This window comes from Rhinichthys klamathensis, unplaced genomic scaffold (genome assembly GCF_029890125.1).
Source record: "Rhinichthys klamathensis goyatoka isolate OS25496 unplaced genomic scaffold, OSU_Roscu_1.1 h1tg000095l_1, whole genome shotgun sequence".
NCBI lineage: Eukaryota > Metazoa > Chordata > Actinopteri > Cypriniformes > Leuciscidae > Rhinichthys > Rhinichthys klamathensis.
In genome coordinates this window covers 475533-492998 of record NW_026606634.1, presented here as the reverse complement: position 1 = coordinate 492998, position 17466 = coordinate 475533, and the positions used below count along the sequence as shown (strand labels likewise).

General features: G+C 38.4%; 1 protein-coding gene across 1 annotated transcript; it reads right to left on the bottom strand.

Annotated features, from left to right (window-relative positions):
• Positions 1-48: 48 nt before the first annotated feature.
• On the bottom strand, positions 49-16649 carry sarnp (SAP domain containing ribonucleoprotein). Its single transcript, XM_056252460.1, has 11 exons — positions 16549-16649; positions 15414-15513; positions 14951-15015; positions 13055-13113; positions 12519-12570; positions 8930-9003; positions 6280-6311; positions 5475-5494; positions 5312-5380; positions 2757-2843; positions 49-228 (listed from the first exon to the last, which is right to left on the bottom strand). Exons 1-11 carry the CDS (start codon positions 16579-16581, stop codon positions 187-189), a joined length of 633 nt encoding a protein of 210 aa, XP_056108435.1. The 5' UTR covers positions 16582-16649; the 3' UTR covers positions 49-186.
• Positions 16650-17466: the final 817 nt, after the last annotated feature.

The window sequence follows — 17466 nt, the reverse complement described above, 5'->3', positions numbered from 1 at the left end:
GCAAATCAACAATCAAGCACATCAAGACAGATAAAAGAGAGAATCTAGTAAGGAACAGGGGTACTTTTAATGTAAAGAGCAGAAAGAAAGAAAACAGCACTACAGGGATTACATGTGTATCACAAAATCAATCAAGAACTCTTCATTTTAAAAAAAGTAATAAAAAAAAAGGTCAGATCCATTTGTCTATACATTTCCAAACCGCTCAGCACGTTTTCGCTTCTTTGCCTGAAAGAGAGAGAAAGGGAAGAGGGTTACATCGTGAGAAACTCGAGATCGTAACATGGCTTCACAGGTCTATCTCAATCCACTCAACAACCGATCGCCAGATAATCCGTTTCCTTCAGGTGTACAACACAATGCGGAAACATATCTCTTGCTATTTCCTTTACATTGCGACTTTAACACTGTGTAAACACTCAATGAAGTGAGAGTTGGGAGAGAAAAGAACTTCATTAAATAACCCTTCACACCATGCCTTAAAGGGATAGTTCACCCCAAAATGAAAATCCTGTCAGTAATTACTCTCCCTCATGTTGTTCAACCCCGTAAGACTTTCGTTCATCTTCAGAACACAAATTAAGATATTTTTGATTAAATCTGAGAGCCGGATCACTCCTCCATAGGCTTCTATGGGATTGAAACTTGCCGGCACAGAAAAGTTATGAAAGACATCGTTAAAATAGTCCGAGTGACGACAGTGGCTCAATCTTAAAGCAACACCAAGGAACTTTTCCTCAGCGGTCGCCCTACAGGTTGGAAGCGGAATTGTCCATTACCGCTGTCGTAAATAATTTAGCCTAGCGCATCCTACTGTCGCACGCGCACGCTCGCTGTTTATCCAGCACCGGGTTTGGAATCAACAATGGCAGACATCCCAACCTGCAAGAAGTCATTTCATGGAGGTATATCTTGGTGACTGGATTGGTGACGGGGGTGGTGGGTTGACTAGCTTTCGTGAGGCACACTCGCAAGGTCTCTCGCTCTCTCCCTCTCTGCCGTGCTCGCGCTATGTATGTTATGCGCGCAGTATGTTCTGTCTCGCATGCGCGCTCTAGATTCCGGCAGATTTGAAATAATTTGCGGGCATCAGGGAGACGATATAGACTTGGGAAGTCTGCAATGGCCATAGACAATTTGAGGAAGTGGTGGGGGAAGTGATGTATGCCGTAAAGCAGTCGAGTTTTGTAGTTCTTTTTGTGCTCGGGTTACTACCCGAAACCCGAAGTTACATAGTGCGAGTAAAAGCGATACAGACCACGTCAGGCTATGGCAGACGTGTCATTTAACCCAGGGGTCCCCAACCCCCGGGCCGCGGACCGGTACCGGTCCGTGGTTAATTTGGTACCGGGCCGCACAGAAAGAATAAATAACTTACATTATTTCCGTTTTATTTATTCACACATTTACCTGTTCACATATCGTGTCTTTTGCGCGCTCAAGTTTGTTATTTCAAATGTAGGCGCCCGTTTTTTCCAAGCGCGTCCGCGCCGCCGCATCGAGATAAAAACATCTCAGCTTTTCAGAATGCCGCAAGCGCACTGTAGGTCACGTGACAAGAACCAACCAATCATCTTCCACACTGTAAACTGCTGCACTAGTTAGTAAAAAATATTTTTTACTAAAAATATTAATGCTCACAACTGATTCCTTGTTAAATCCATCATTGTTTATACAGAATTGTTCTATATTCTATATATAAATGTGTATGTGTTTGCTATTTCTGTTGTTTTATGACCACTTCAGTTATAGTCTAACCTCAGACAAATACAGAGCCGTTGCGCAGGAGAGATAAGTTAGTTTCACGGCAGAAGCTCCGTTTACTGATGCTTGGGCCAACTTTTCTTAAAATATAATCAAACTGGTCCTTGTCCACTCTGAAATAGGCTTTGAACCTCCCATTGTCCAGGCGGAGCTCCTGAATCAGCTGGTGAAATTCCCCATGGTTTTTGCGTTTTTGTAGTATCGGTTGCACGGTCTTGCACCCAAACACTGCAGCGTTTTTTTTTTTTTACTCTTCTTAGTAAATAAATCTTGTAACAGAGTTACAGCAAGGGTTTTTCGGTGGTGGAAATCCATTGCTGAAATTTCCTTGCTGTAACGGAGAGCGCAGCTGATGGTTGCTTAGCAACGACAGACGCCTCCGGAGTGCAACCTCGCGCCTAGCGTTTTCTACGCGTTTTTAGGAGCACCTTAAAGGCCGGTCCGTGAAAATATTGTCTGACATTAAACCGGTCCGTGGCGCAAAAAAGGTTGGGGACCGCTGATTTAACCTATTGTAAGTCGATGTACCATCACAAGGGTCTTGGAAATATATCATGAAGGTTGAAAAGTTCCATAGTGTTGCTTTAAGTTTATCAAGCGACAAGAATACATTTTGTGCGCAGAAAAACAAACAAAAATAACGACTTCATTCAACTATTCATTTCTTTCTCTGTGGGCCTCGAGTTGGTTCACGTTCACAGATTGAGCCACTGTAGTCACTCGGACTATTTTAACGATGTCTTTGATAACTTTTCTGGGCCGGCCAGTTTCGATCCCATAGAAGCCTATGGAGGAGTGATCCAGCTCTCAGATTTAATCAAAAATATCTTAATCTGTGTTCTGAAGATGAACGAAAGTCTTACGGGGTTGAACAACATGAGGGAGAGTAATTACTGACAGAGTTTACATTTTGGGGTGAACTAACCCTTTAACAAATGCACAAATCTTAATAAGACTTCTGGTGTCTGGCTTCTCCTGATCAGAACTCACACCTCTGAATCCTCGGCTCCAGCGGAGGCTGCACTCGTGACGATGCCGAATCTCTCCTTCCTCTTCTTAAGCTTTTCATCATCCTCAACCTGTGAAACACACAAAAACTATCATAGCAATTTGACTTGTTTCCAAAGGTTTCATGCTCACACCCAAAGCGGACTGTGCTCTTGTATTTGTTTTGTATTCAGCGTTTGAAATCAAGCTTCTCTGTGCTGTGTGTAAGCTTCTGCACAACACCATTACCTCAATGTGAAAACACTAATACACTGAGTGAGATTGTTGTAATGTTAAATGATCGATGTATATTTGTAAATAAAAGCTTAAATTAAAATCTGTTTATCATATAAAGCGATCATGTCTGTTTAGAAGACGGATTAAACTGCTCCATTCGTATGGATTACTGTTACTGTGTCATGTCTTTTTGAAGCTTGAAAATATTGATTGCCTAGAATTTCAAATGGACAAAAAATAATATTAATATTTAAAATTAAAATAATGTTATAAATATATAATGGCGTGGTATCGAAAATCAATATTTTTCAAGGTATCGTATCAAAGTTAGAAATTCTAGTATCGTGATAACACTAATAGATTTGCATTCATCCAAGCTTAAACCACTTTAATTTTCTCATATCCATTGCAGCATCAGCTCTTTTCTCACAGTGACTGAAACTTCTTCATAAAGGATTTGGCCTCTTTAAACCTCGCCTTTCCGAGAGCTTCTCTGCTCTGATTGGTCAGACGGCCCAGTCTGTTGTGATTGGTCTACTCTGCTCTGATTGGTCAGACGGCCCAGTCTGTTGTGATTGGTCTACTCTGCTTTGATTGGTCAGACGGCCCAGTCTGTTGTGATTGGTCTACTCTGCTTTGATTGTTCAGATGACCCAGTCTGTTGTGATTGGTCTACTCTGCTCTGATTGGTCAGACGGCCCAGTCTGTTGTGATTGGTCTACTCTGCTCTGATTGGTCAGACGGCCCAGTCTGTTGTGATTGGTCTACTCTGTCCATGAGCAGCAGGAGCAACTTTATGACTCTCTATGGGCTTCTCCCTTGACTTTATGCCTCCACGTCCCCCCGATTGCCCGCGCGGTTCTCTTCCTGTTTATATGGTAATTTCTCTATTGTGCGACAGAGTCGCGTGTTATGACGCAATCGTTAGCCTATTTTTACAAAAACGGCTTCTACGGGGCCATAACGTAAAATACAAAGTAATGGATCCTTTTATACATTGTCGTGTTTCTTTAAAAATAAACAATGGACAAATGGAGTCTTTAACCCTTTCACACGTAAGTTTAAAATATTCTAACTGACCCCCCAGCGTGAGTTTTTCAAGGCGACCGTTATTTAGAACCTGTCACTTTAATGTTTCCATGGTGACGCGTCATTTCTTGTCACGTGACACAACGCAATCACAACACAGAGCTGAATGAGTGATGATCTGCTTTTATGTCTTTTTTCCTTTTCTATTCAAAATATTCACAAATGTATTACCTACAGCATGAAACACTCATATTCCGATTGTCAAATATGTGCAAGTGGATGTGTTTTGTTGTTTAAACATCTTTATAACGATCGCGTTAGTTGAGCTGTATGCGCGATGGGCGGCGCCATGTTAGTTTGTTTCACAGTTCAGAGAATCGGATCTGTTGTTTCTCAAGAAATACATGAAAGTAAGTGGCCGGTGAACTGGGAGAAGAATAGGGTCAAATGTAAAGCTACTTACACAATGTGTATCTGATATGAATAAAACATTTCGTCTTATTATAATGGAAATGATTATTGTTGCCGTTTCCATAGACATCAGTGTCTATTTTACTAATTCAAAATCACTGTTTTGCTAGTACTTATGTGTATTTAAATGTCTGAAACCTAAAATAAACATTATGTGGTTTAAAATACTCATAGTTGTGATATATGACAGCACTGAGTGCGTCCGTCTCTGGCTCAGCGCCAGCCAACGCGCAAAAGCACGTTTGAATTTAGCAGTTGATCACGTGATGCACTGACCGTTCTAATCACACCGGTGTGATCGTACGCTCCAGGGACCAGCCAAGACTGATCACACCGGTGTGATCGTACGGGTCAAAGGGTTAAACGCATCAGATGAAAAGTTATTCGCTGTCAAAGTGACGCCAAAATGAATGGGAGTCAATGGGATGCTAACAGCAGGTGATGGTCTGCTACAATGGCGGCGCCCAAGCGAAGCTTCAGTTTCCAGCTGATGCTACTCTACTCTGCTCTGATTGGTCCACTGCTTACAGCACAAGTCGGAGGATTGTTTTTTTTTCATCCAATTGTTTGAGGTGGCACTGCCTCTCTTGCCTCCTTGGGGGAAACACCCCCGTTACAAACCCACGGTTCAGTAGGAAGTTAGACGACTCGTTTCAGGAAGTTCAGAATAGATTCCTTGTTTTGAGAGACAATTTATCTGCTCTATGAAGCAAATATTTCTCTCATTGTGCTTTAAAAATATTTTAGCTTCATTTGGCATATTACTTGTCATTTGTCTCCAAGATTTTTTTGATCATTTTGTGAAACATGAAAAAAAAGTTACCTTTTTAGAAACTGAGGAGACATTCATGCCAAAACGTTCTGCTCTCTTCTTTAATACCTCAACGTCAACCTAAAAGAGAGTGGCATGTTTAAAAGTGATTTTGCACAGATTTAAGTCAGTTATTTAACATTTCAATTTCAAAGTTTGCAAGGAAATTACTTACACTTATTTTTGCTGAAGTTCCTAAAGAGAAACAAACAAACAAAACAACATCACTGGATGGACAGATGCATTAATTTTTATTAATTAACACGAAGCCATTGAACACGAAGCTTTTAATTTGAAGAAAGAGACTAGGTGCCACGACACAGATATCACTAACACACACAAGGATGTCTGACGTATGGGCCAGTCTGAAGTAAATTATTTTAGTCTGGGAGTCTGTCTGAATTGTACATTTATTAAGCAATAAAACAGTGCATAAATGGCCGATGCTCAGATATTTTTATTGACCACATTATCAGCATTAATGCTTCACAAATAAATTGTACTAATATAAAAAAAAAACACCAGGTAAACATTACTCAGGTTGGAACTTACAAAAGATAAGTATTAGCATTAAAATATTATATTTCATAACTGTTACTTAAATTATTTAAACGTATTACCTAATTTTCTTATCAAAAGATTTAAATTAACCAAATAAACAACATTCGAACAACCAGTCAGTTTTAATTCTGTGTCTTTTGACTTATTTTTAGGAAATGGTATGATACTATTTTAATTGGATATTGTAAAAGTGGACAATTAATGTGTGGAAGTAAAAGATGAATTATGCGGCACATATACTGTATACTAATCATGGTCTTTCTTAACCATGGTTTGTTGTAACGGCATCAAATTTTAACAAAACAAAAACGTGCATAACTTAATTTAAAAAAACAATAGCAGCAGTATTTTCTTTTAGAAATGTGTGAAATGTAGCATTAGACCTCTTGGGAACACTTTTGAGATACACGCCAACTCACCTTTGGTAGGTTCAGGTTCTGGCAACCCAAACCTAATAAAACAAGAAAAAGAATTAAGATAAGCTTCAAAACAATCATCACACATACACAGGTTTGTACATCTGTCTTTGTGAGGACATTCATTGGCGTAGTCCTCTTATCCTAACCTTAACCACCACAACTAAGCGCCTAAACCTAACCAGGCTTGCTGTGTCAGTCGCCGATTACATTTCTTGCCCACCACAGCACCGCCCCAATTGTTGTTTTGCTTTTTATAGACATAAAAACCATTTAGTTCAGTTGGACAACGGACATATAGACTGCACCGGTGTACAGTGCAGTAGGAATCAGATGTCACATATCATGTGACGAGAGTAAGGAGAGATGCCTGACAAGACGATGGCGGAGGATTTGGTACGCAACCAGGAACTAAAGTTAACACTCACCAAGCATCAAATGAGAGTACAAATCAGCAATGACAAGTATATGAAACTGTTAATCACCAGTTGGCTGGTAACATTTTATGAATTTTTTTTATTGATTATAAACACAAATAAGAGTGTAAACAGTGACAAAAGCAGCATTTTTATTAATTCTAAAAATGTAATGTTGTGCGAACATTAAAGTAAACTAATGTGAACGACGCTCCGGACATCGTCACAAGAGTTTAAGCTTTACCGATTGAAATAGTCAAGCGCAAGAAGATGTGAATGGGATCTCAATACGTTACTTGCTGTGTGGAAAGTGCGCGCGCACATCTCAGACAGCACGCAAACGCTGAATTGACCTCTGTTGTTTTATGACTTTTTGCACTTGAACAGACAAATTCTCAAATTGTCTCGGTGAGTATCCTTGTAAACATAGTTGGTAATGCCTTAAGTGAACAAACAGCAGAGAAAGACTGTACCAGTATAAGTGTATACATAGTTCCCACATGACGTAACAACATACGGGCATTTGCCGACCCGGCGCCATTTCTGTGGGCATGTTGTGGGCAGAATATTAGAAGAAGCTGAAACGAGTTAATTTTGTGATAAAAAGTGAAAATGGTCATCTCCTGCTGGGTCAATGGATGTTCAAATCGTGCCGGAGGTTCAGTTAAATTTGGATTTTACAGTATACCCATCTTTAGACTTCATGAATGTGAGAAGACTAAGCTTTAGTCAGAACAACGACGGAGGTTATGGCTGGCGAGGATAAACAAGTTAACACTTTGCAGTTTGAATGATGTCCTGTATGAAAATAATGACGAGGTATTAAAAACAACATTGTTTCCACTGTTCGTCGCGCCACTCGCTCGCTCGCACGCACGCACGCACTCAGTATATTAGGTAGGTTAGTTTTAGCTGTGGTATTGAAATTGGAATAGAGAACTGTGAATTTTCACTGGTGGAAAATGTTGGTGTCAAACTGCCTGTTTTTGCAAAAACATGATAAAGTTTCTTAAGTCACCAGCCATTGGCAGGTGTAGCAAAAAGTTGGTCAGATCCTGGGGATTATTGACATATCTTGTAAAATGTACCACCGTCCCCAAGACACAGAGTAGCCTACGCGTGATCACGAATTTAAAAGCGAAAGTGAAAAGCGAGCAAGCATTCAAACCTTAAATCTTTACCCTCAAAGAGCCCATTAAAAAGCTGTCAGAGAGTGAGGACCAGCCAAAAGATCCTTATTTTGTCCTCACAAATATGGTTTAAAATGGTTGTCAATTTCGGTCTTTTCCCATTCAAAAATAGAATTTTTGTGTGATAGAATTTTAACATTAGCCTGACTTCGTCATAATCATATTCTAGTCGGAATGTAAGTCTGATGCTGCTCCACAGGGCTTTGATTATGAGGCGTGTCTTAACCGAACCAGGAAAAACAAACTCTGCACTCAATTGGATAGACCTACAACCAATCAGAGCAACGCAGTAAGTCAGCTACATAGTTGCATAGCATAGTTTCAACAGAACTCAACTGCACGCACGCTGGAAGAAATAATACAAATAATGAGTGTTGCTTCTTTTACTTGGTCCTCCATGAGTGCGAGTGTGCGACCAAAGGAGAAACCACACCGACCACAGGGTTTTCATTGCGTCCCATCTTCTTAGCGACCATCGGAGCCAGCTGATAAAATAAACTTTTGCCGAATCCCGTAGGAAGGACGGCAAACACATCTTGACGATCGACAAATGCCTTGATTGCAGTTCTCTGTTCGTCTTTTAAAATGAATGCGCTGTCGATTTCTTTTACAACAGACGCGATAGAGGAATCTCTACATCTCAGTTCTCCAGCTGCAGTCATCTCTGAGGGAAACCAGTTCAACCCAAGCGCTCTTTGATATCGTGATGCTTACGCAACTGCAGATCATCTGTCCATCATCGTATAAAGCCCGCCCTGGCAATTTGATTGGCCCGACTAATTCTGAACCGATCATAATTACTCCTCAATGGATCGAGTCCAGACCGAACTTCCCGACCAAAAAATGTTGTGGGCGGGGTTCGGCCTGGCATCCAGGCTATTTTAACATTGCTACAAGATAAAAATGTAAAGCTTATGCAAGAAATATAAGCCACACAATAGCACGTATGATCACAGCAAAGTTACTGTTCAAACAAAAGAAATTTTTCACATTCTTCAGTCTTTGACCCTCTCTTAAAGACATTTTTTCCTCTGTTAAAACACAAACCTTGCTGCTCGCGCTGCCTTTTTGGTGTCCCCACTCGGTGGAACATTGAAGCGCTCCGCTCTCTTCTGAAGCCTCTGCAATGAACAGTTGTAATAGTTTAAACAAGAGCACATTCAACATAAAATGCCTCATGACAATAATGTAAACAACCAGAGGGAGTAAGCCTGCAGTGAATACTCAGTGACTATATTAACCAGACTAGTACTCAGTGAACCAGTTGAAATGGTTTTCCGAATCAAACTGAATTTATATTGATGAATGATTAATCATTTTTAAACGATTTCATTATTTCAATAGTTGAAGAGTTCAAATAAATAGATGTTTCACTTGGTCTTAATCAAAAAAATTTCACAGCCTGCTTTATTTTTGTCCAATGAAATTGGAACCTCAAGTATCGCCTGGGTTAAACATTTAATGGGTGTAAGGGTTACGGGTTGTAATTTTATATTTTTAAATAGATAAAAAAAAGTTTGATGAGTTTTACAAAGACTAAAGTGTAAATTTTGCTACTACAATTTTGGTATTGTGACAACATCTACAAATGTATTATGCTACGGAAGAACAATGGTAAAGTTTAATAGTTGCAATTACTAGGTAGAATCAAGGGCTGCAGAGTAGTGTTATTTTAGTTTTAACTCTTTCCCTGCCATTGACAGAATTTTCCAGCTTTCTGTGTTTTCACTGTTATACGGTAGGGGGCGCTATTACACATCCTCTAGAAGAGTACAGAATCTCCTGATCAAAACAGCCAAATATGATGCAGAAGCAAGTGATATATGTAATCATATGCATATGTATATGTTAAATAACACGATCATCAACATTTAACAGCATATAAATGAAAACAATGTTACAGAATGAAATGTCGACCCAGGAAGGGTTAATGGCTGAAGCTTTTGATGGACTAGATCTACTCCATCTGTGTTTTGATCATCGTTCTGAATCCCATCTGGATGTAGTCTTTGATAAAAACACGATTTTCTCAGCTTTATGCTCAATATGTTGCTTTTTTATAACACTTACCCACATTCAAGTGTTGATAATTTTTTTTTTTTAATTCATTAAGCTAGAATATATATATATATATATATATATATATATATATATATATATATATATATATATATATATATATATATATATATATATATATATATATATATATATATATTTAAAGCAGAGGCTCTGTTCCTTCTTTTGATATACTGCATATCAGATATTCATACAAAAAAATATTCTGGGGGACATGAAACTTTTGTGAAAATGATCAAAAACACGGGCGGTGGCTGGCAACTTTAAAACTTTTTCATTCGATTTCAAATTAGCTTATTTTTTGTTTTCATGTTAATTTAAATAAGTTTTTTTTTGTGCTTTTGTCATTTTATTAGTTTGTTATTTTTTTTATTAATATTGCTATTTAGATGTAATAATTTCTTACTTCAGTTTTAGTTCACAGGGCTCCAGACTAACTTTTTGCCTTGGTTGCACTGGTGCGCCTAACTTTTTTATTTAGGTGCACCAGCACAAAATTAGGTGCACTCAAATTTTTCCTCGTCTCGCGTCGCCTTTAACGCCACAATTTCAAGGTCACCTGTTTATCACGCTCCATATATTCATATATATTATGTAAATGCTTTTTTTTTATTTGAAGCACAATTATACTGTATATAAAAATATAAATCTTAAAAAAAAAAATTTTAAATGCTGTTTTTACATTGTTCAAGTTAGGGCAGGGTATTGACACAAATTTCACAAATTCTATTCAATATTGATTATTTTGGATAGCAGGTACAATACATGGCAAATTTTCTCAAGAAAAACAAATCTCAACTAATGCTGTAAACTGGGAGTCAGTTGTAGCCCACTATGCTTCATTAGCCTACTATAATATTGAAGGTAAAAATTACCTGATTTGTACACAAACACTTAAATTACACCTTTTTTTTTTAAATAATAATAAAGTTATATGAAATATAAACATTTAAATGGTGGCTGCATAAAAACTTGCCAGATTTTTTTCAAACAACATGCATTAAATATTGAAAAACATTAAAAATTATAATGAATATGTAATATGGTGCATATATTAGGCACAATGCTCCTCTAGAGTTAATTTTTCTAGCTAGCTAACGAGTTTATGGGCACTGGATATGTTTTTTTCTGAGGTAAATGTGACGTGACATGACATTGTTTACAAGTTGTTTTACTGACGTCTTTCCACGGTTGAAACACTGATTGAGCGATTCCATGTGACATGATACGGATTTCGATAAGTTGTACTCTATCTTTTAACACACTTTCAGATGCTCATTCATGTTTATTTCGCGCTGTAACTGGTATTATTAAGGCGGAAGAGGAGATCATGTGCGCTCCGCGCTGCTGCTTCTCTTGAGCGGAGCTGAGCAGGAGCGATCTCACGCCACAGCGCCAAAACGGTATTTATGTTTTTGAATTTCGTAAGAAAATGGACCTAATTTGAAATCTGAGACTTTGTTTGATATCAATAGTAACAAACCACAAAGATTATTGCGATTTATTGGATGGGATGCTCGCTACAATGTTCCATTCATTCATCAACTGAAAACAGCATAGCTCAACGGTTCGTAAAAATCAATGAGAATCGATTAAAATCGAGAAATCAATATTTTTTACCTTGTTCAAGTAGCCTACATTTTTAAAAGTTTCTTTTCTGCGTTTATTTAGCTGATGCTGCTGATTGCCTTAACTGATTCTCTGGTGCTCAGGTGACAGGTCGCAATTTATTTCAATCACACTGCACGGAGCGTTTTAGTCCTACAGGAATATCTGAACCACAGCCAATCAGAGGCAAAGACCCGCCCAATCTCTATCTCTGATTGGTTCAGACCACGATATGATCCAACCATGCGTGCAAGGAGAACAAAAGACTCGTTTGTGGAGAGGCAGCGGATGCGATCATGCGAGAACGTTATGCCGAGTTCAGACTGCACGATTTTAGCCCCGATTTTGCAGTCTGAACTCGGCATTAGGTGCACTGGTGCGACCTAGGAAAAATTCTTGTTGCACCCTTACAAATTTTGCTCGCACTCTAGAGCCCTGGTTCATTTATTTCCAGTTAATAATTTTAGTGCTTCAACTTAAACTTATTTCAGTCAATTGCCATTTCTAATTTGTGTTTAGTTTACGTTGTGTATTTAGTTAACTAATATTTATATTTTATTTCAGCTTAATTTGAATTAACAAATATTTTAACTGTTTGAGTTTTAGTGAACGGCAACCCTGCTGTAGAGTCTAAACTCAGTCGTATGGTGAGAATATTTAAACATTTGTGGTGGCATGCATTTTTGACTACCACTGTATGTGGTTTCAGTTATTATTTATTAAATACTGACCACTTGTAATCGGATCACCAAACACCTATCAGCTGGGAATGGGCCATTCACATTACAGCACACAAGTCACATTGACTACTTTATTGACTCTTTCATGGTGTTCCACGTAAGAAAGAAAGTAGTACAGGTGTGAAATGACATGAGGGAAGGAAATTTTCATCTTTGCATGAGCTAATACTTTCCAGTAATTAAATCGCAGTAAATGATATGATCATTACCTCACCAACTGTAGCAGGAGGGCTCATCTTGACCAGCTTTTTCTCAGCCACCCTGAAATCAAGAACACAATAAACAAACAATTAGTATTCACATAAAAACAATTGGCTAGGTCTTCAGTAAAGTTAAACATTTGGGAGAATAGCAGATATGCCTGTACATCAGTATCATGGATCTGTGTATTCAGTCTTAAAGTGACAGCAGCCTAATAAACCTGACGCAGTCTGTGTCATTAATGTTAATTAATCAACGAAAGAAAAAAAGAACACTTTGTTACTTATTTTATTACTGATTGGTTGCTTAAATAATTGCTAAAGAAGATTGGACTTATTTTAGACTAGGTTTGCCATGGTATTGTAATGGGGTGTGACATTGTGTCAGAAGGGAGGCCGACTGTCTTTGAAAACCCCAGGTTTAAGTGGTTAATTGCAAAATTAGCTTTATGTTAGCCAGACACCAATATTGTGAAGTACAAAATGTGCTGATGTATTAAGGAAGATGACTTAAATTGGAAATGTAAAAAAAATTAAATACATACGTTTCAGGTGGACTAAGCTCTTCCTTCTGGTCAGTGCTCTCTTCTTTGGCAAAAGACTCCTAAAACACATGTGAAGTAAGTTATGTTGAGCTTATCAATCACCATGACTGTGTTTGTGCCGTCTGGAACCTGACACAAGAAACACTTGTACATTTAAGAAACATTATCTGTCGATTTACACTTAGTATTAAAGCCCATCTCAGCTGATGTGCTGGGCACAAAACGTTTTGTGATGTGATAAATGAAAAACAAAAAGAGGCGGATGTAGATGCACGTGACCACACTACCTTATAGTGTAAACTGAGTATTTTCATGCTTCCTGAGCAGCAAAGAACTGCTTACTACCAGTCAATCATCACTGCCCTCTGTTATCCTTAAATAAAACTAGATGTGTGAAGTTCATCAAGTAAACTAGGGCTGGGCAATATGACGATATATCCTGGCGACAATATAAAGTGTGTACCGTCATATGTAAATATAGCCATGTTAGAACAATAAAGAAGTATTCATGAATTGCAAAAATAATGGGGGGCATACCTGATGTTAAACATTGATGAAGTTATTAAGGGCAATAAGTTTTGAAAAATAACTTAAATGTAATATTTAAAAACCCAAGAGACCGAAACCTGGCTAAGGCCCCGTCCACACTACTGCGTTTTAGTTTAGAAACGGAGAATTAAAACGAATACGATCTCCGTCCACACCAGCGTTTTAGCTGCGTATTAGAATTGATCTCCGTCCACATTAAAACGACTGAAAACGCGGATCACGTGACCATTCACCAACACTGGGCATGCGCGTGCCGGTGTAAACACAACTTCATTGATAAAATTATCCCACCATGCTCTGGGTTAACCCCAAACCGACGCTCCATGTACGGTCAACGCCGCCGCTGCACACGGGAATTGTCACAGATCGCTCGAATAATAGCTTGACTCTGGCGCATGTAGGCAGTTATAGCGCTGTAAAATGCAGAATTTACTTGTACAACAGCTGCTAGCAAAGATATACGCCATGACTGATGACACCCAATCATAGAGCAAATCCTCCGTTTTGACCCGTCTACACTAAAACGCCCTCCGGAGATTCAAAACGAAAAGCGGATCGGCAGCGTTTCTAAACTTCTCCGTTTTGGGTCTCCGTTTTTGCCGTTTTAGTGTGGACGGGAGGTGCAAACGTAGCAAAAGGTCTCCGTTTTTAAACGAAAACGCAGTAGTGTGGACGGGGCCTAAGACCTCATGATTACTTTAAAGTTGGCATGAAACCAAAGTTACTTGTGATAGTCTTTTCTTCCCTTTTCTGACGTATACAATTTCTGAGTGAAACGCTCCTCGAATAAGAAAAAACAATTAGGGCAGGACTTGATATTGTCCATGGAGAATTGATTAGATGGTGGGATGTTTGTGGTTTGCTATTGGTGGATCTCAAGAGAGTGACAGGTTGCCCTGTCAGGGAAGTGAAGTTATTTTAATTCAAGATTACAAGGGAAATGAATAATTTTTTTTTTTAAACAACGATAAATGCACGGATAAATCATTTATAATGATGATTATAATGATTATAAATTATAATAATAATCATTAATGATTAATGGGGGGGATTTCTAGTCATATTTTCATTATATAATGTTATCTAGAGTAAACAAATTCCTTTTAACATTTGTGCTGGATACTATAAAAGTGTAACTAAACATCAGAGACCCTCCCCTCGAAATCTGTTCGTGGCCACGTGTGATCAATCAGCTAGACAGATCTTAATACCAAGTGTAAACTGGTTGAGCACTTCAGAGTGCACACACACAATGTATTCCATTTAAATAAAATAACACTGGAGCTATTAAAACTGACCTTTGCCCTGAAACTACCATGGAAATCCATTACATCCAGGATATCTTACCTCAGCCTCACCATCGCCATCCCCATCACCAAACACTCCCAGAACTTCCTCTTCATTCACTTCTTCTAAAAACACACACACACACACACATTTTAAATGGGCATTATAACCAGAGTTTGACATTAACAACCGCAGGAGAAAATCATGGCAGGTTCCGCATATCAACTCACTATTTAATTGGGTGCATGATGGGTTGTGATTCATAAATTATGTCCAGCCACTTTGTATGACATCACTATCAGAGCCCCTCCCCAAAAAGGAGCCTCCAATATTAGCAAAATAAAGCATAAAGAGTAACAGCCCTCTATGATTTACATTCACATTTATCAAGAAAAAAGGTAGTAATAATAATAATATGGGCAATATTACACTTTGATATAAAACATCTAAGAACATAATTGTAATCAGATCTGTTAAAGAACTGGACCATGAAGTAAAATATCTTGCATTAGAAAACACCTACCATGCTCTTCCAGGTAAGCCTGCAGCCGGGCAATCAGATCTCCTTTATTTCCTTTGGCGTCCAGCCCTCGAGCAGTGCATTCTAGCTTCAGCTCAGCCAACTGAGGAGATTACTTCATTTTAATGACTGGAGTGACATTTATCAACCACAATTAACACATCAGCGGTGTCAGAATCAGTGCTTTGTCAGTCCATAAAGAGCTGGCATCTGAACAAACATGGATACGTCTATATAGATGAGTCCTAACAAACTAAACTGAATACAATATGACATTTCTTGAAAGAACGAATGACAGAGAAAAAAAAAAGACAGACAGAAAGATAGACAGACTGAATGGCAAAATGAAAGAGTGACAGATGGACAGAAAGACGGACTAACAGAAAGACAGATTGTTTTTCATGGTGTCAATAAATTTAATATTGTAATTCATGAATGAAAAAAGTGAAAGACCAATAAATGAAAAATCTCAAAACAAAAGTAACCCTAATATATTAGCTCGTGGTACAGTAGGCGGTGTGTAATGAGCTTATCTCAGTAAACATCATTTTGTGGCCATATGTACTTATAATGGCCAACATGTCATTGTTTACACAAGAAGCTCACTAGATTTGAATACCATTACGCCCAAAAATGAGGTTTAATAAAGCAGCTTACTATGTATTGGTGAGCTATGATGGTAAAAAAAAAAGTCGTTTAAGTAAGCAGCTAACTTGTTTTTTAAAACTATGATGTCTATTGTTACAACTTACTTTTTAGATGGACAGGCACGTGTTGTTGTTGGGATTTATTTAAAAAATATTTTTAAATAAACCACTGCAAGAGTAGAGTCAGTGTATTATCAAGGGGAACAAAGTAAAAGTCAACTTTTTGTAAGAGTCTTAAAGACTAAGCTAAAATGCTGTTTAGGTAAATAGGTACTTGTGGTTTAAAGCGAAGGCGAAGAACGAAAGACGCTGTCTGTCTATAGGAAGCTCACTGGAAGCTCACAGAAGTGCTGAAGGAACGATTGAAACGTCATATCTATTATTAATTAATCATCATAATTCAACTTAGCACAACTAGGAACAGCTTACTGTTGCAGTCATATCCAAATAATAAGTAGAAAGTAAAACATTTCTTTGTAGTAGTCTGTTACCTTGAGTTTATGCAGCTCCACGACTTCCGCCATTTTCTTGAAGAGGTTTGTATTTTGAAATCTCCTTCTTTCCGGTTTTAACGTGATTAAGGAAAAGCCTGCAGCGCCACCGGTCGGTCAGAAGGGACAAAGCATAATGTCGGGCGTTATTTAAAGGTGTAGTTCATCCAAAAATAACAAATAAACCATAATTTACTCACCCTTAAGTTGTTCCAAACCTGTATGAATTTCTTTCTTCTGTTATATTTTGAAGAATACGGGTAACCAAGCAGTTGATGGGGTCCACTGCATAGACATAATATATACATAGACGCCCTATTGGCCGCTGGAGCGTACGTCAACGGCGCCGCCATGTTGGGGATGGCAACTTTCCCATACCTCTCGTACCGGGAATTGAGAAAAATGCCTGTTTTGTGCGCTGTTTGGGGCTGTACACATCGCCACACAATTGAAAACAGCTTTCGAGGAATTACCTTTCACAAGCAAGACTGAACGTTTGTTTTTGGTTGTATTTGGTCATGATTTAATTAGTAATAGTAACGTTCAGAGGATAAATTTAAAAATACTACTGTTATTGTGTCACGAAATGTAGTTTAAATAGTTTTTCAGTCGACTATGTAGTTGTTTAAAGCTCAAATATGTGGTTTGTTTATAAAGATAGCGCCTATTTAAAAATTTGATCTGACGTTTTCGGAGTTGTAAGATGCGCTCAGCGCTCGTCTACCCCGCCTGGAACAGCCGTACCTCGGCCAGTGCTTCTGAAGTGTTGCCGCTGACTCGGATGTCTGTAGTCTAGTGGTTAACCATGAGATATAATTAGTCTTGTGTATATCTAACGGGCGATCTTTGGTCTCATTAATCTATAAATGGTTCCCTGGTAAATCGTTTTGGCTGAGGGCAAAGTGAAGTTTCATAACT

Excerpts from the sequence above, each read along its gene's own strand:
- sarnp (XM_056252460.1), bottom strand. The coding sequence starts at position 16,581 with ATGGCGGAAGTCGTGGAGCTGCATAAACTCAAG. Across the intron at positions 13,114-14,950 it reads ATGGCGATGGTGAGGCTGAG|GAGTCTTTTGCCAAAGAAGA; the intron begins GTAAGATATCCT and ends CATGTGTTTTAG. Across the intron at positions 5,495-6,279 it reads AGAACCTGAACCTACCAAAG|GAACTTCAGCAAAAATAAGT; the intron begins GTGAGTTGGCGT and ends GTTTCTCTTTAG.